At 45.7% G+C, this 19,908-nt stretch overlaps 1 protein-coding gene across 2 annotated transcripts in view; it reads left to right on the top strand.

The window, feature by feature from the left end:
- LOC110521118 (steroid hormone receptor ERR2-like) overlaps positions 1-19,908 on the top strand; it is a 105,856-nt gene that overhangs the window by 60,342 nt on the left and 25,606 nt on the right. For both annotated transcript variants that reach the window (XM_036976344.2, XM_036976345.2), the window contains one exon: positions 3,984-4,100. In XM_036976344.2, coding sequence (XP_036832239.2) covers positions 3,984-4,100 — 117 coding nt within the window. The remainder of the gene's footprint in view (positions 1-3,983; positions 4,101-19,908) is intronic.

The following is a 19,908-nucleotide window of genomic DNA, read 5'->3' as shown; positions in this document are numbered from 1 at the left end:
GTAGCTGTGTTTAATATACTGTAGCTGTGTTTAATATACTGTAGCTGTGTTTAATATACTGTAGCTGTGTTTAATATACTGTAGCTGTGTTTCATATACTGTAGCTGTGTTTAATATACTGTAGCTGTGTTTCATATACTCTAGCTGTGTTTAATATACTGTAGCTGTGTTTAATATACTGTAGCTGTGTTTCATATACTGTAGCTGTGTTTCATATACTGTAGCTGTGTTTCATATACTGTGTTTCATATACTGTGTTTCATATACTGTAGCTGTGTTTCATATACTGTAGCTGTGTTTAATATACTGTAGCTGTGTTTCATATACTGTAGCTGTGTTTCATATACTCTAGCTGTGTTTAATATACTGTAGCTGTGTTTAATATACTGTAGCTGTGTTTCATATACTGTAGCTGTGTTTCATATACTCTAGCTGTGTTTTATATACTCTAGCTGTGTTTCATATACTGTAGCTGTGTTTCATATACTGTAGCTGTGTTTAATATACTGTAGCTGTGTTTCATATACTGTAGCTGTGTTTCATATACTCTAGCTGTGTTTAATATACTGTAGCTGTGTTTAATATACTGTAGCTGTGTTTCATATACTGTAGCTGTGTTTAATATACTGTAGCTGTGTTTAATATACTGTAGCTGTGTTTCATATACTCTAGCTGTGTTTCATATACTCTAGCTGTGTTTAATATACTGTAGCTGTGTTTAATATACTGTAGCTGTGTTTCATATACTGTAGCTGTGTTTCATATACTGTGTTTCATATACTGTGTTTCATATACTGTAGCTGTGTTTAATATACTGTAGCTGTGTTTCATATACTGCAGCTGTGTTTCTTATACTCTAGCTGTGTTTCATATACTGTATGTTACAGCTAGAGTATATGAAACACAGCTAGAGTATATGAAACAGCTACAGTATATGAAACACAGCTACAGTATATTAAACACAGCTACAGTATATGAAACACAGCTACAGTATATGAAACACAGCTACAGTATATGAAACACAGCTACAGTATATGAAACACAGCTACAGTATATGAAACACAGCTACAGTATATGAAACACAGCTACAGTATATGAAACAGCTACAGTATATGAAACACAGCTACAGTATATGAAACACAGCTACAGTATATGAAACACAGCTACAGTATATGAAACACAGCTACAGTATATTAAACACAGCTGCAGTATATGAAACACAGCTAGAGTATATGAAACACAGTATATGAAACACAGCTACAGTATATGAAACACAGTATATGAAACACAGCTAGAGTATATGAAACACAGTATATGAAACACAGCTACAGTATATGAAACACAGCTGCAGTATATGAAACACAGCTAGAGTATATGAAACACAGCTGCAGTATATGAAACACAGCTAGAGTATATAAAACACAGCTACAGTATATGAAACACAGCTACAGTATATGAAACACAGCTAGAGTATATAAAACACAGCTACAGTATATGAAACACAGCTACAGTATATGAAACACAGCTACAGTATATGAAACACAGCTACAGTATATGAAACACAGCTACAGTATATGAAACACAGCTACAGTATATGAAACACAGCTAGAGTATATGAAACACAGCTACAGTATATGAAACACAGCTACAGTATATGAAACACAGCTACAGTATATAAAACACAGCTACAGTATATGAAACACAGCTAGAGTATATGAAACACAGCTAGAGTATATGAAACACAGCTACAGTATATGAAACACAGCTACAGTATATGAAACACAGCTACAGTATATGAAACACAGCTACAGTATATGAAACACAGCTACAGTATATGAAACACAGCTAGAGTATATAAAACACAGCTAGAGTATATAAAACACAGCTACAGTATATGAAACACAGCTAGAGTATATGAAACACAGCTAGAGTATATGAAATGATCTCAAACAGTACTTGAACCCGAGTATGGGAGGGGTAGCAGTTGTCCTAGTTGAAAGTCTGCCTTTCTGCATTAATGGAGCTCATTTATCTGAAAATCGAAGTGGAGGAAGGGCAAAAGGATGGAATAGGGCAGGATGGAGGGATGGAGGGGGGAGGGATGGAGGGGGGATGGGGGAGTGGAGGGATGGAGGGGGGATAGAGGGGGAGGGATGGAGGGGGGATGGAGGGATGGAGGGGGAGGGATGGAGGGGGGATGGAGGGATGGAGGGGGATGGAGGGGGGATGGGAGAGTGGAGGGATGGATGGGGGATGGGGGAGTGGAGGGATGGAGGGGGGATGGAGGGGGAGGGATGGAGGAGGGATGGAGGGATGGAGGGGGGGATGGAGGGGGGGGTGGAGGGGGGTGGAGGAATGGAGGGGGGATGGAGGGATGGAGGGGGGATGGGGGAGTGGAGGGATGGAGGGATGGAGGGGGGATGGAGGGATGGAGGGATGGACGGGGGATGGATGGATGGGGGATGGGGGAGTGGAGGGATGGAGGGATGGACGGGGGATGGATGGATGGGGGATGGGGGAGTGGAGGGATGGAGGGATGGAGGGATGGAGGAGGGATGGAGGGATGGAGGGGGAATGGAGGGGGGATGGAGGGGGGATGGATGGATGGGGGATGGGGGAGTGGAGGGATGGAGGGATGGAGGGGGATGGGGGAGTGGAGGGATGGAGGGGGGATAGAGGGGGAGGGATGGAGGGGGGATGGAGGGATGGATGGGGATGGAGGGGGATGGAGGGGGGATGGGGGAGTGGAGGGATGGATGGGGGATGGGGGAGTGGAGGGATGGAGGGGGGATGAGGGGGAGGGATGGAGGAGGGATGGAGGGATGGAGGGATGGATGGGGGATGGAGGGATGGAGGGGGGATGGGGGATGGGGGGATGGAGGGATGGAGGGGGGAGTGGAGGGATGGAGGGGGGATGGAGGGATGGAAGGGGGATGGAGGGGGGATGGGGGAGTGGAGGGATGGAGGGGGGATGGAGGGATGGAGGGGGGATGGAGGGATGGAGGGGGATGGGGGAGTGGAGGGATGGAGGGGGGATGGGGGAGTGGAGGGATGGAGGGATGGATGGGGGAGTGGAGGGATGGAGGGATGGAGGGGGCAGTGGAGGGATGGAGGGGGGATGGAGGGATGGAAGGGGGATGGAGGGATGGAGGGGAGATGGGGGAGTGGAGGGATGGACGGGGAGGGATGGAGGGATGGAGGGGGAGGGATGGAGGGGGGATTGAGGGATGAAGGGATGGAGGGATGGAGGGGGGTTTGGGGGATGGAGGGGGGACGAAGGGGGGGTGGGGGGATGGAGAGATGGAGGGGGGGTGGGGGGATGGAGGAGCTTTTTACGTGCCCCATCAAAATGCCACTACCCTCTTCTCTCCTTCAGGAGTTTGTCATTTTAGGTCACCTTGGTAGAGGGGTAAGCGTCTGTGCGTGTGTTTGTGTGCGTGTTTGAATGTGTTTATGTGTGTCAGTACCATGCCGGTCAGAAAATGTTCAGGAGGAGGAGAGACAGGAAGGTTCAAGTCAATAATGTAGAGAAGGGGGTTGAGGATGGAATTATGAGAGACTAATGCAGCCGGATATGAGAGACTAATGCAGCAGGATATGAGAGACTAATGCAGCAGGATATGAGAGACTAATGCAGCCGGATATGAGAGACTAATGCAGCAGGATATGAGAGACTAATGCAGCAGGATATGAGAGACTAATGCAGCCGGATATGAGAGACTAATGCAGCAGGATATGAGAGACTAATGCAGCAGGATATGAGAGACTAATGCAGCCGGATATGAGAGACTAATGCAGCAGGATATGAGAGACTAATGCAGCCGGATATGAGAGACTAATGCAGCAGGATATGAGAGACTAATGCAGCAGGATATGAGAGACTAATGCAGCCGGATATGAGGGGATCAAATAAATAGTTTAGAAGAACAGAATGATCTCCGAGTGTTATCCATGGTCTCCTCAATCCTCTCCTTCTTCCCCAGGGAACATAGAATACAGCTGTCCGGCAACAAACGAGTGTGAGATCACCAAGAGGAGACGCAAATCCTGCCAGGCTTGTCGTTTCATGAAGTGTCTCAAAGTAGGCATGCTCAAAGAGGGTGAGTCCACATCCCATTTGTCTCTGTCTCTCTCTCGCTCTCGCTCTCTCTCTCTGTCTCTCTCTGTCTCTCTCTCTGTCTCTTTCTGTCTCTCTCTCTCTCTCTTTCTCTCTCTGTCTCTCTCTCTGTCTGTCTCTCTCTCTCTCTCTGTCTCTCTCTCTCTCTCTTTCTCTCTCTGTCTCTCTCTCTGTCTGTCTGTCTCTCTGTCTCTCTCTGTCTCTGTCTGTCTCTCTCTGTCTCTCTCTCTCTGTCTCTGTCTCTCTCAATTCAATGGGGTTTTATTGGCATGGGAAATGTGTTGACATTGCCAAAGAAAGTGAAATAAACAATAAACAAAATAGAGAAGACATTCTCTCTCTCTTTCTGTCTGCTCTCTCTCTCTCTCTCTCTCTCTCTCACTCTCTCTCTGTCTGTCTGTTCTCTCCCCCTCTCTATCTCTGCTTTGTCCCAGCTTATTGATCCACTAAATGCTTTCCGAACATCCCAAGTCACTTCCTGCTTGTGTTGTTGCTCCTGCAGTGAAGGGCCAATGGAAATACAGGGGGGAAATCTAGTCAATAGATTTTTTTTAGGTGGCAGAGTAGCTTAGTCCTTTCCTGTTACAGTTTCCTTGGAAGTGTTATGGGTTTACACATAATGTTGACCGGTATAAGTATGTGGACCTGCGGCAGTTGTGGCTGTAATTCAACTCAACACAATTTTTAAATACTACTGTCATACTGTATATGGTTTAATATGAAAAGCTAATTTGGGTGGTTTATTTCCAATTTCTCTTGTAACACTCAGTTGTGTGAAGAAACAAATCCTGGTTGTGTCTCAAATGGCCCCCTCTGGCACCAAAGGACTCAATGGGGCTTTATATGGCTCTATAGGGCTTCATAGGGCTCCATAGGGCTTCATAGGGCTCCATGGGGCTTCATAGGGCTCCATAGGGCTCCATAGGGTTTCATAGGGCTTCATAGGGCTCCATGGGGCTTCATAGGGCTCCATAGGGCTCCATAGGGTTTCATAGGGCTCCATAGGGTTTCATAGGGCTCCATATGGTCTAAAGTAGTGCACTATTTAGGGAACAAGCTGCCATTTCAGGTACCGCCCACAAACAATAAACCACATCACAGCCCCCTAACAATAAACCACATCACAGTCATTGTAAATATACACCACTATGAACACTTTCCAGTTCCACATGTCATGGCACCAGCCAACCAGCCGACAGACAGACAGACAGTTAAATACTGTCTAGTTATGTGGAGCCAGATCATGTGTCAATTTATTGGTAGCCTTCCACCAATAAGCCTATAACCCACCTTTAACAACATAGCTGTGTGTCTGTCAGTAAGCCTATAACCCCCCTTGAACAACATAGCTGTGTGTCCATCAAAAAATAAACTAGGCCTTCCACAGATACGCTTTTGTTCTGTCATAACCACCCTATGATTTACCCCAACCACCCCACCGGTTTCCATCTAACCACCCGCTCTCATGTTTCCTTCATCAGTCTGATGTCTCCATCCCCCCCACCCCAACAAGAAGGGCGCTGGCCAGCCGTAGCTTTAACCGCGGGCCAGAACAAATGAAGCTCAGAAATTAACCTCATGTGATTAGCGAGTGCTGATGGGGAGAATCTGTGGGTATTGTCTATATAGCAGGTCGGACTAACCCCTCGATGCAGACAATAAGAGTGTGCCTCTGCCTCGGCCCGGCTGCCTCTGCCCCGGCCCGGCTGCCTCGGCCCCGGCTGCCTCTGCCTCGGCCCGGCTGCCTCTGCCCCGGACCGGCTGCCTCTGCCCCGGCCCGGCTGCCTCGGCCCCGGCTGCCTCTGCCTCGGCCCCGGCTGCCTCTGCCCCGGCCCGGCTGCCTCTCACTACTAGGGGTACCTGTCACGGATCCCTCCGGAACTTTCATCACCTACACCTGTCCCCTGTTTCCACTGATTAGTACTTGTATAAGTATGCCCCTTGGTTTCCGTTGTCTGTCCATTATTGTCACAATGTCCAGTGGGGCGTGTGAGTACCTGTGCTGTGTGTTTTGGGCTTTCGTTCCCTTGTGGATTGTGCAGGTGATTGATTACGGGTCTCGTCCCGTTGTGTTAAATCATTGTGCGCGTGTGTTATTTATTCGAGGTACTCCTCGCTCTTTTGTTTTTGGGTTTCAACCCTGTGTTTTTTGTAAAGTGTTTGTTTGTTCTTCGCCCCCGTGTATTTACAGGGCACGCCTAAAACCCCTATTACGCATTCCTGCGCCTGTCTCCCGAATCATTTGTCCCAACGTTAACAGCGCCAGCCTGGTATCGTATCAAAACCATTTTTATTTGTTACATGCAGCAGGTGAAGACTTAAACACAAGCCCTTAACGAACAATGCAGTTCAAGAAATAGAGTTAAGAAAATATTTACTGTAAAAATGTTATAAAATAAAAATAAAATGTATTAATAATAACAAGGCTATATACAGGGGGTGCCGGTACAGAGTCAATGTGGAGGCTATATACATGAGGTACCAGTACAGAGTCAATGTGGAGACTATATACAGGGGGTACCGGTACCGGGTCAATGTGGAGGCTATATACAGGGGGTACCGGTACCGGGTCAATGTGGAGGCTATATACAGGGGGTACCGGTACCGGGTCAATGTGGAGGCTATATACAGGGGGTACCGGTACCGGGTCAATGTGGAGGCTATATACAGGGGGTGCCGGTACCGGGTCAATGTGGAGGCTATATACAGGGGGTGCCGGTACCGGGTCAATGTGGAGGCTATATACAGGGGGTGCCGGTACCGGGTCAATGTGGAGGCTATATACAGGGGGTGCCGGTACCGGGTCAATGTGGAGGCTATATACAGGAGGTTCCGGTACCGGGTCAATGTGGAGGCTATATACAGGGGGTGCCGGTACCGGGTCAATGTGGAGGCTATATACAGGGGGTGCCGGTACCGGGTCAATGTGCTGGGGTACAGGTTAGTCGAGGTAATTTGTAAAGTGACGGTAGCAGAGAGAACAGTCTATGAGTTGGGTGACTTGAGTCTTTGACATTTTTTGGGGGTCTTCCTCTGACATCGCCTATTGTATATACAGTAGGTCCTGGATGGCAGGAATCTTGGCCCCAGCAATGTATTGGGCCGTTCACACTACCATCTGTAGCGCCTTACAGTCAGATGCCGAGCAGTTTCCATACCAGGCGATGATGCAACCATGCTCTCGATGGTGAATCTGTAGAACATTTTGAGGATCTGGGGCCCCATGCCAAATCTTTTCAGTCTCCGTAGGGGGAAAAGTTGTTGTCGTGCACTCTTCGCAAATGTCTAGGTGTGTTTGGACCATGATAGTTCATTCAGGAACCAATATACTCAGTCAGTTAGGAAAGCTAAGGCTAGCTTTTTCAAACAGAAATTTGCATCCTGTAGCACTAATTCCAAAAAGTTCTGGGACACTGTAAAGTCCATGGAGAATAAGAGCACCTCCTCCCAGCTGCCCACTGCACTGAGGATAAGCATTTTGCTACGGCTGGCCATGCTTTCCACTTGGCTAACCCAACCCTGGCCAACATCTCAGCACCCCCTGCAGCAACTTGCCCAAGCCCCCCCACCCCCCGCTTCCTCTTCACCCAAATCCAGACAGTTCTGGATTTGGGTGAAAGAGATGCAAAATCTGGATCCCTACAAATCAACTGGGCTAGACAATCTGGACCCTCTCTTTCTAAAATTATCCACCAAATTGTTGCAACCTCTATTACTAGCCTATTCAACCTCTCTTCCGTGTCGTCTGAGATCCCCAAAGATTGGAAAGCTGCCGCGGTCATCCCCCTCTTCAAAGGGGGAGATACTCTAGACCCAAACTGCTATAGACCTATATCCATCCTACCCTGCTTTTTTAAATCTTCGAAAGCCAAGTTAACAAAGAAATCACCGACCATTTCGAATCCCACTGTATCTTCTCCGCTGTGCAATCTGGTTTCCGAGCTGGTCATGGGTGCACCTCAGCCATGCTCAAGGTCCTAAACGATATCATCACGGCCATCGATAAAAGACAGTACTGTGCAGCCATCTTCATCGACTTGGCCAAAGCTTGATAAACTACATTTTCAGAGTAGCTTCCCCAACACTGACCTCCAAGGTCAGTGATGATAGAACGTATGAGAAAAGATATCTTACATTTTCTAAATGTATTTCATATATTTCCACCAACAGGTTGGTTATTGCTGTCCCCAGTCCACCTGACCGTGCTGCTGCTCCAGTTTCAACTGTTCTGCCTTATTATTATTTGACCCTGCTGGTCATTTATGAACATTTGAACATCTTGGCCATGTTCTGTTATAATCTCCACCCGGCACAGCCAGAAGAGGACTGGCCACCCCACATAGCCTGGTTCCTCTCTAGGTTTCTTCCTAGGTTTTGGCCTTTCTAGGGAGTTTTTCCTAGCCACCGTGCTTCTACACCTGCATTGCTTGCTGTTTGGGGTTTTAGGCTGGGTTTCTGTACAGCACTTTGAGATATCAGCTGATGTACGAAGGGCTATATAAATACATTTGATTTGATTTTGATTTGATATAAGCTTCTGCTCTAAGCTAAGGGGATCTGATTTTTAAAGGGTCAGGTGCTTGGGTTCTAGCATTCTAGGAAACATTAAACCTCTTGACTGACTTGAACAAAGCCCATGTATTGAAAGGAAGTGAAAGACAGAGAGCAGAGGGAGAAAGACACACACACATACCTATTTCTGCCCGGACCAGGGCGTGGTGTCTTCAACAGTAGTGGTTAGTGGTCGGTACCAGGGGGTGGTGTCTCCAACAGTAGTGGTTAGTGGTCGGTACCAGGGGGTGGTGTCTCCAACAGTAGTGGTTAGTGGTCGGTACCAGGGGGTGGTGTCTCCAACAGTAGTGGTTAGTGGTCGGTACCAGGGGGTGGTGTCTCCAACAGTAGTGGTTAGTGGTCGGTACCAGGGGGTGGTGTCTATCCTCTGAGATTGTTATAAAACCTAATCAAAATCAGTAAATAAATGTAGGGCTCAATTGATGAGGAGACCAGCGGTACCTGCATTTCCAACAAGTCTCCTTAATGAAAGGTTGTGTGTGTGTGTGTGTGTGTGTGTGTGTGTGTGTGTGTGTGTGTGTGTGTGTGTGTGTGTGTGTGTGAGGAAAGGGTGTATAGTTTTGTGCGACCTTGTGTGTGTGTGTGTGTGTGTGTGTGCCTTTGTGTGTGTTGCGCACGAGGACAAAATCAATGAGGACGATGGAGGATGGAGGACATTACAGATTACTGACTTTCTTAGAAAATCAGGCTGCTGATACTTCTGTCGCGGGCCAGACAGAGCGCTGCCAGACCCGAGGTGTGTTAAACAAGGGAAATAGTTTCTGAACGTTGGCTAACATTTTAAATGTGTCAGCTAACAGTCTGAGAAGGTAGTGTGTGTCTGTTTTGCGTCTAACTGTCACCATAAATAATCCTGTGGCCATGTAGGCTTCTGTTAGTACTAGGAATAGCAAAGTACTTTGCAACTAATTTGTTTTTTTGCTGAAAAGTCCCAATTATTCTGACAAAAATAATCTGTTTGATGTTTCACTGTAACATTTTGTAATATTAATTAAAATCGTCCAATTGAAATAGTTTCTCGGAAACATGTTCGCCGTAAACAGAAGCCTTGTTCCGTTTGCGGTCACTGGTCTGGACAGACAGGCTTGGTCTGTGAGATGACCGACAGGGGCGGACTGGCCATAGGGCATTTCGGGCAAAAGCCAGATGGGCTGGTCTATTCTTAGTCCAGGGGGCCTGTCTAACTTGGCGGTTAGGCACAAAATGACCATTATTTGGCTTATATTGGGGGCCTCTAGGTGGGATAATGGGCCTGTGTGTGGGGTCTCTAGGAAAGAAATGAGCCGGAGTGTAAGAAACGCCCGGGCCGATGTCTGGTTCCAGTCCTTCCCTTGTTCGCTAGAGTTCAGTCTGGTAAAAGGTCACAGGACTCAATGGAAAATATGTCACTTAATTATAACTTGCAAGGAGGTATTGCCAGGAGACCAGCTATCTGTACTGACCAGGAGACCAGCGATCTGTACTGACCAGGAGACCAGCTATCTGTAGCTACCAGGAGACCAGCTATCTGTACTGACCAGGAGACCAGCTATCTGTACTGACCAGGAGACCAGCTATCTGTACTGACCAGGTGAGCAGCTATCTGTACTGACCAGGTGAGCAGCTATCTGTACTGACCAGGAGACCAGCTATCTGTACTGACCAGGAGACCAGCTATCTGTACTGACCAGGAGACCAGCTATCTGTAGCTACCAGGAGACCAGCTATCTGTACCAACCAGGAGACCAGCTGTACTGACCAGGAGACCAGCTGTACTGACCAGGAGACAAGCTATCTGTAGCTACCAGGGGACCAGCTATCTGTAGCTTCCAGGAGACCAGCTATCTGTATTGACCAGGAGACCAGCTGTACTGACCAGGAGACAAGCTATCTGTAGCTACCAGGGGACCAGCTATCTGTAGCTACCAGGAGACCAGCTAGCTGTACTTACCTGGAGATCAGCTATCTGTACTGACCAGGAGACCAGCAATCTGTAGCTACCAGGAGACCAGCTATCTGTACTGACCAGGAGACCAGCTATCTGTACTACCAGGAGACCAGCTATCTGTACTACCAGGAGATCAGCTATCTGTAGCTACCAGGAGACCAGCTATCTGTACTGACCAGGAGACCAGCTATCTGTACTACCAGGAGATCAGCTATCTGTAGCTACCAGGAGACCAGCTATCTGTACTGACCAGGAGACCAGCTATCTGTACTACCAGGAGACCAGCTATCTGTAGCTACCAGGAGACCAGCTATCTGTAGCTACCAGGAGACCAGCTATCTGTACTGACCAGGAGACCAGCTATCTGTAGCTACTAGGAGACCAGATATCTGTAGCTACCAGGAGACCAGCTATCTGTAGCTACCAGGAGACCAGAAATCTGTACTACCAGGAGACCAGCTATCTGTACTGACCAGGAGACCAGCTTTCTGTACTGACCAGGACACCAGCAGTCTGTACTGACTAGGAGACCAGCTATCTTTACTGACTAGGAGACCAGCTATCTGTACTGACTAGGAGACCAGCTATCTGTACTGACTAGGAGACCAGCAATCTGTACTGACCAGGAGACCAGCTATCTGTAGCTACCAGGAGACCAGCTATCTGTACTGACCAGGAGACCAGCTATCTGTACTGACCAGGAGACCAGATATCTGTACTGACCAGGAGACCAGCTGTACTGACCAGGAGACCAGCTATCTGTAGCTTATGTCAGAATCGTATCACCTAAGCATGCTGGGATGTTAATTGCTTAATTAACTCAGGAACCACCCCTCTGTGGAAGCACCTGAGTTCAATATACTTTCTATCCCTCATTTCATCAAGTGTTTCCTTTATTTTGTCAGTTACATGTAGGTATTTTTGTCAGGACAACGTCATTTAGCGTGGGGTCAACTGGTCCAACTCATTGATCTCTCAACACGCGTCAGATAGCACTGGTTAATTCTGTCTTTGATGTAATATATCTTGTTCTTGCAGTGTGTTTCTGAGTATTTTCGTACAAATTCATGAATTAATCTAGGCAGACTACACTCTACACCCTAAACCCTACACCAAAAACCTACACCATACACCCTAAAACCTACACACTAAACCCTATACCCTACACCCTAAACCCTACACCCCACAAACTATACCCTAAATTCTACATCCCAAACCATACACTCTAAACCCTACACTGTAATCTCACCCTCCTCCTGGACCACAGATAAGAATCAGCCTAGTCTGTTGTAAGCAGACATGAACAGGGGAGTAACATTGGGGCCTTTTTCTCCCCACCCCTCACTCTCTTTATTTCTCTCTCTCCCCATCTCTCTCTCTCTCTCTCTCTCTCTCTCTCTCTCTCTCTCTCTCTCTCTCTCTCTCCCTCTCTTTCTCTCTCTCTCTCTCTCTCTCTCTCTCCCTCTCTTTCTTTCTCTCTCTCCCTCCAGCCAGAAACACAGAAGGTTATTAAAGTAATATCCAATATCCAGACTCTGTCAAGCCTGTTCCTGATCGATAGATGAACCAATACAGTGAGATCGTGTGCTGTAGAATCATTGATGCTGTCTCTGCACGAGTCTGTGATCTCCTACACCACATCCACCCAAATGTTTCTGAATCCGACTTCCTGATAACAAGCTATGTTGATATCTTCCTTTACTTTAGCCCGATCACTGAAATACTTTTTTTTTTTTATAGCAAAATGAAAAGCAGTTTAGAGTTAGCTTGTAAGCTCCGACTCACAGCTGCACACTCATAGCAGGAGTGTGAAAAAAACCCAGACGAGGCTACTGCTTCCCATTGGTCGACAGACAGACAGACGGACGGACAGACGGACCTGCCTGTCCGTCAGCACAGTGGTCAGCATCTGTGTGGCCTTTAGGGGTGTTGAACGACCATGCACTTGGCCTGTCACACACACACACACACACACACACACACACACACACAGCCTGGTTGGGCCTGTCCTCACTGCAGTGACAGGTGATAGATCAGACACAGCAGCTAACATGTGTTCCTCTGAAGACTGGGATTTAGGGAGGTGTTGACCCCTTTACACACACAGACACACACACACACACACATACAAGCACGCAATCACACTGAAAACCAGTTCTCAACACCATGACTGTGAACACCACGCACGCACGCACGCACACACACACACACACCCTGGCAGTGTGAACACACACGCGGTAATGCTCCATCTGGACATGGAGAGTGGGACCTGAAGTGTAAAACAAGGTTGTCAGAACTGTCGTGGGAGAACAACTCTGGCTTTGTCTTGCCTGTTTGGGGAAGCAGGTGGGAGGCCATCTCGTCCCTCGCTCACCTCCCCTCCCTCCAGCCCCCTGGGATTAAACAGATGCTGTCACACGCTTTGGTTGATCTGATGTTGACAGGGTAGTGGGTCTGTGTCACAAATGACAACCTATTCTCTATATAATGACAACCTATTCTCTATATAATAGTACTTATTCTCTCTATAATGACAACCTATTCCCTATGTAATAGTACTTATTCCCTATATAATGACAACCTATTCCCTATATAATGACAACTTATTCCCTATATAATGACAACCTATTCCCTATATAATGACAACCTATTCCCTATATAATGACAACCTATTCTATTCCCTATATAATAGTACTTATTCCCTATATAATGACAACCTATTCTCTATATAATGACAACCTATTCTCTATATAATGACAACCTATTCTCTATATAATGACCACCTATTCCCTATATAATGACAACCTATTCCCTATATAATGACAACCTATTCCCTATATAATGACAACCTGTTCCCTATATAATGACAACCTATTCCCTATATAATGACAGCCTATTCCCTATATAATGACAACCTATTCTCTATATAATAGTACTTATTCTCTATATAATGACAACCTATTCTCTATATAATGACAGCCTATTCCCTATATAATAGTACTTATTCTCTATATAATGACAACCTATTCCCTATATAATGACAACCTATTCTCTATATAATGACCACCTATTCCCTATATAATGACAACCTATTCCCTATATAATGACAACCTATTCCCTATATAATGACAACCTGTTCCCTATATAATGACAACCTATTCCCTATATAATGACAGCCTATTCCCTATATAATGACAACCTATTCTCTATATAATAGTACTTATTCTCTATATAATGACAACCTATTCTCTATATAATGACAGCCTATTCCCTATATAATAGTACTTATTCTCTATATAATGACAACCTATTCCCTATATAATGACAACATATTCCCTATATAATGACAGCCTATTCCCTATATAATGACAACCTATTCTCTATATAATGACAGCCTATTCCCTATATAATAGTACTTATTCTCTATATAATGACAACCTATTCTCTATATAATGACAACCTATTCCCTGTATAATGACAACCTATTCCCTGTATAATGACAGCCTATTCCCTATATAATGACAACCTATTCTCTATATAATGACAACCTATTCCCTATATAATGACAACCTATTCCCTATATAATGACAACCTATTCTCTATATAATGACAACCTATTCCCTATATAATGACAACCTATTCCCTATATAATGACAGCCTATTCCCTATATAATGACAACCTATTCCCTATATAATGACAACCTATTCCCTATATAATGACAACCTGTTCCCTATATAATGACAACCTATTCCCTATATAATGACAACCTATTCCCTATATAATGACAACCTATTCCCTGTATAATGACAACCTATTCCCTGTATAATGACAACCTATTCCCTATATAATGACAACCTATTCTCTATATAATGACAGCCTATTCCCAATATAATAGTACTTATTCTCTATATAATGACCACCTATTCCCTATATAATGACAACCTATTCCCTATATAATGACAACCTATTCCCTATATAATGACAACCTATTCCCTATATAATGACAACCTATTCCCTATATAATGACAACCTATTCCCTATATAATGACAACCTGTTCCCTATATAATGACAACCTATTCCCTATATAATGACAGCCTATTCCCTATATAATGACAACCTATTCTATTCCCTATATAATGACATCCTATTCCCTATATAATGACAACCTATTCCCTATATAATGACAACCTATTCCCTATATAATGACCACCTATTCCCTATATAATAGTACTTATTCCCTATATAATGACAACCTATTCTCTATATAATGACAACCTATTCCCTATATAATGACCACCTATTCCCTATATAATGACAACCTATTCCCTATATAATGACAACCTATTCCCTATATAATGACAACCTGTTCCCTATATAATGACAACCTATTCCCTATATAATGACAGCCTATTCCCTCTATAATGACAACCTATTCTATTCCCTATATAATGACATCCTATTCCCTATATAATGACAACCTATTCCCTATATAATGACAACCTATTCTCTATATAATGACAACCTATTCCCTATATAATGACAACCTATTCTCTATATAATGACATCCTATTCCCTATATAATAGTACTTATTCTCTATATAATGACAGCCTATTCCCTATATAATGACAACCTATTCTCTATATAATGACAACCTATTCTCTATATAATGACAACCTATTCCCTATATAATGACAGCCTATTCCCTATATAATAGTACTTATTCTCTATATAATGACAACCTATTCTCTATATAATGACAACCTATTCTCTATATAATGACAACCTATTCTCTATATAATGACCACCTATTCCCTATATAATGACAACCTATTCTCTATATAATGACAACCTATTCTCTATATAATGACAACATATTCCCTATATAATGACAGCCTATTCCCTATATAATAGTACTTATTCTCTATATAATGACAACCTATTCTCTATATAATGACAGCCTATTCCCTATATAATAGTACTTATTCTCTATATAATGACAACCTATTCCCTATATAATGACAGCCTATTCCCTATATAATGACAACCTATTCTCTATATAATGACAACCTATTCCCTATATAATAGTACTTATTCTCTATATAATGACAACCTATTCTCTATATAATGACAACCTATTCCCTATATAATGACAACCTATTCTCTATATAATGACAACCTATTCTCTATATAATGACAACCTATTCCCTATATAATGACAACCTATTCTCTATATAATGACAGCCTATTCTCTATATAATGACAACCTATTCCCTATATAATAGTACTTATTCTCTATATAATGACAACCTATTCTCTATATAATGACAACCTATTCTCTATATAATGACAGCCTATTCCCTATATAATGCATTACATTTGAGCAGGGCCCATTTGAAACGAAGCCATTGACTGTCATGCAGGCCAGGACGATGGATGGAAATGGGGTCTACGCTCCTCATCTGTCTGGCTCCTTTAAGCTCCCTCTGACCCTGCCAGCCTTCCCACCCATTCTGACACGTTCCCTAGAAACAAGTAGCCCCCAGCAGCCTGACAGGTGAGAGACTCAAAATAGTGCCCTTTCCGATGCACACACACACGCACACACACATATTGTTTTGAGCTGAAAGGGAAGGCAGGGGACCAATGACCTAAAGATGGTTCTATATGAACACATCACACATAGACTTAGCTGAGCTCATCGCTATGCCCCTCCCACCTTCCCCCATCTCCCCTCTCACCCCCCACCTCCCCTCTCTCCCCTCTCACCCCCCACCTCCCCTCTCTCCCCTCTCACCCCCACCTCCCCTCTCTCACCCCCACCTCCCCTCTCTCCCCTCTCACCCCCACCTCCCCTCTCTCCCCCACCTCCCCCACCTCCCCTCTCTCCCCTCTCACCCCCACCTCCCCTCTCTCACCCCCACCTCCCCTCACCTCCCACCTCCCCTCTCTCCCCTCTCACCCCCTACCTCCCCCCATCTCCCCTATCACCCCCCACCTCCCCTCTCTCCCCTATCACCCCCCACCTCCCCTCTCTCCCCTCTCTCCCCACCTCCCCTCTCTCCCCCACCTCCCCTCTCTCCCCTATCACCCCCCACCTCCCCTCTCTCCCCCACCTCCCCTCTCTCCCCTATCACCCCCCACCTCCCCTCTCTCCCCCACCTCCCCTCTCTCCCCTATCACCCCCCACCTCCCCTCTCTCCCCTATCACCCCACTCTCTCCCCTCTCACCCCCACCTCCCCTCTCTCCCCTATTACCCTCCTCTCTCCCCTCTCACCCCCACCTCCCCTCTCTCCCCTATCACAACCCCTCTCTCCCCTCTCACCCTCCACCTCCCCTCTCACCCCCCACCTCCCCTCTCCTATCCCCACCTCCCCTCTCCTATCCCCACCTTCCCTCTCTCCCCTCTCACCCCCCTCTCTCCCCTATCACCCCCTCTCTCCCCTCTCACCCCCCAACTCCCCTCTCCTATCCCTACCTCCCCTCTCACCCCCCCACCTCCCCTCTCCTATCCCCACCTCCCCTCTCTCCCCTCTCACCCCCCACCTCCCCTCTCTCCCCTCTCCTATCCCCACCTTCCTTCTCTCACCTCTCTCCCCCCTCCTTGGTATTCATACTTCATTAGACTCCATAACCATAAGATGTTGCTAAATGCTTAAAAGATGATCTGAGCTCCTAACCCTGACTTTACAGAACTGAGTCCAACTATGGTACTGAGTCCAACTGGACTATGTTGTCTGAGCCTAAATGGGCTACAGGTCTAAGGTGTAGGAATGCGTGGAGAGGGGTGTCACAACCACAGAGATGACACACACACACGTCCCTCAGCCAGGGTCACATCCAGAGGAGGTTCTCAGTACAGAACCCTGTGACATGACAGAGGCGGTTCTCAGTACAGGACCCTGTCACATGACAGAGGCGGTTCTCAGTACAGGACCCTGTCACATGACAGAGGAGGTTCTCAGTACAGGACCCTGTCACATGACAGAGGCGGTTCTCAGTACAGGACCCTGTCACATGATAGAGGAGGTTCTCAGTACAGGACCCTGTCACATGACAAAGGAGGTTCTCAGTACAGGACCCTGTCACATGACAGAGGAGGTTCTCAGTACAGGACCCTGTCACATGACAGAGGCGGTTCTCAGTACAGGACCCTGTCACATGACAGAGGCGGTTCTCAGTACAGGACCCTGTCACATGACAGAGGCGGTTCTCAGTACAGGACCCTGTCACATGACAGAGGAGGTTCTCAGTACAGGACCCTGTCACATGACAGAGGAGGTTCTCAGTACAGGACCCTGTCACATGACAGAGGACATAATCCAACCAAACTACAATCAGGCTCCACACGCATATACACACACACCAACTTGACTACACTCTCTCCTTGCTCTCTGGCCTCCAACGGAAGGTGGTTAGCGCCAAGCTCTTCATTCCTGTCAGGGCCTACTAATTATGGACCTGTTGGACGGTCCAGTTCCTGTCACATGATTCTGACTGGGCCCAGAGCATGTGTTTGTTTGTGCTTCTGTGTTTGTGCTTCTGTGTGTGTGTGTTTCTGTGTGTGTTTCTGTGTGTGTGTGTGTGTGTGTGTGTGTGTGTGTGTGTGTGTGTGTGTGTGTGTGTGTGTGTGTGTGTGTGTGTGTGTGTGTGTGTGTGTGTGTGTGTGTGTGTGTGTGTGTGTGTGTGTGTGTGTGTGTGAGTGAGAGAGAGAGAGAGACAGAGATAGAGAGAGCATTCATGCGTGAAAAGGGGGGTAGATCTGTACCTATCAGGCGTGAAAAGGGGAGTAGATCTGTACCTATCAGGCGTGAAAAGGGGAGTAGATCTGTACCTATCAGGCGTGAAAAGGGGGGTAGATCTGTACCTATCAGGCGTGAAAAGGGGAGTAGATCTGTACCTATCAGGCGTGAAAAGGGGAGTAGATCTGTACCTATCAGGCGTGAAAAGGGGGGTAGATCTGTACCTATCAGGCGTGAAAAGGGGGGTAGATCTGTACCTATCAGGCGTGAAAAGGGGGGTAGATCTGTACCTATCAGGCTCACAGGGTAAAATATCAACTTTGCAACACGTCTCTGGACGTTTCTAGATACACTTTTCTAGATACACTTTTCTAGATACACTTTTCTAGATACACGTTTCTAGATACACGCTTCTAGATACACGTTTCTAGATACACGTTTCTAGATACACGTTTCTAGATACACTTTTCTGGATACACGTTTCTAGATACACTCCTCTGTTTAATCGTTCCATGAAATGACCTTATTTAAACCCTAGTGGCCGCAACCCTTTTTGCTCAATAGTTTATAGGTCAATAACGATGTGGTCATTTAGCAAAGTACCCCAGATAGTATCCTGAAATAGTATTTTCTAAATGAAACCTCAGTCCCAATTTAGCTGGAGTAATGGAGCAAACAAGAACACACTGAACAGACATCACCAGCCCTACTAATTAACAACACATCTCTGAACGGTTTGTTAAAAAACTCCCAGACAATACCAGCCCTACTAATTAACAACACATCTCTGAACGGTTTGTTAAAAAACTCCCAGACAATACCAGCCCTACTGAATTAACAACACATCTCTGAGTGGTTTGTTAAAAAAACTCCCAGACAATACCAGCCCTACTGAATTAACAACACATCTCAGAATGGTTTGTTTAAAACTCCCAGACATTACCAGCCCTACTAATTAACAACACATCTCTGAGTGGTTTGTTTAAAACTCCCAGACATTACCAGCCCTACTAATTAACAACACATCTCTGAGTGGTTTGTTTAAAACTCCCAGACATTACCAGCCCTACTAATTAACAACACATCTCTTCTTCAAAGAACAAGAAGGAAAGAAGGAGACGTCTATTTACCATCCTTATTGATTAAGACGAACAAATGGAAAGCTCCATTAGTCCGGAGGCGGGGGTAGATCTCGATTTAGCCCAGACCTTCCAGGCATCACAGAATGTTTGCTGGGAAGAACCAACCGGTCCCCCCACCCCCGGAGAATCGTGGGTAATTAGGTTAGTGGATAGTTGGTGGTGTCATCAGGAAATTGAAAGACGGAACCTTAAACCCCTTTTGTTTCTAAAAGGGAATCAAAGAATTGATACAAAAATCCCACAACTTAATTCGACTTCCACTGAAACGCTGTTTGCCCGGCCCGTCTGTGCATACAAGGTTTAAGGTGAGAAGGAAGGTGTTTTATACCTTTCGTACGGAAAGCTTTCATTGCTCCGTATCCAGTGAAACAAAAGTTATATCAATATCATCCTAGGTACAGCTAACT

The sequence above is a fragment of the Oncorhynchus mykiss genome, chromosome 4 (assembly GCF_057628025.1).
Source record: "Oncorhynchus mykiss isolate SJ-2025 chromosome 4, ASM5762802v1, whole genome shotgun sequence".
In the NCBI taxonomy this organism is placed as follows: domain Eukaryota; kingdom Metazoa; phylum Chordata; class Actinopteri; order Salmoniformes; family Salmonidae; genus Oncorhynchus; species Oncorhynchus mykiss.
The sequence above is the reverse complement of the archived record's forward strand: the minus strand, read 5'-3'. Positions and strand labels throughout refer to the sequence as shown.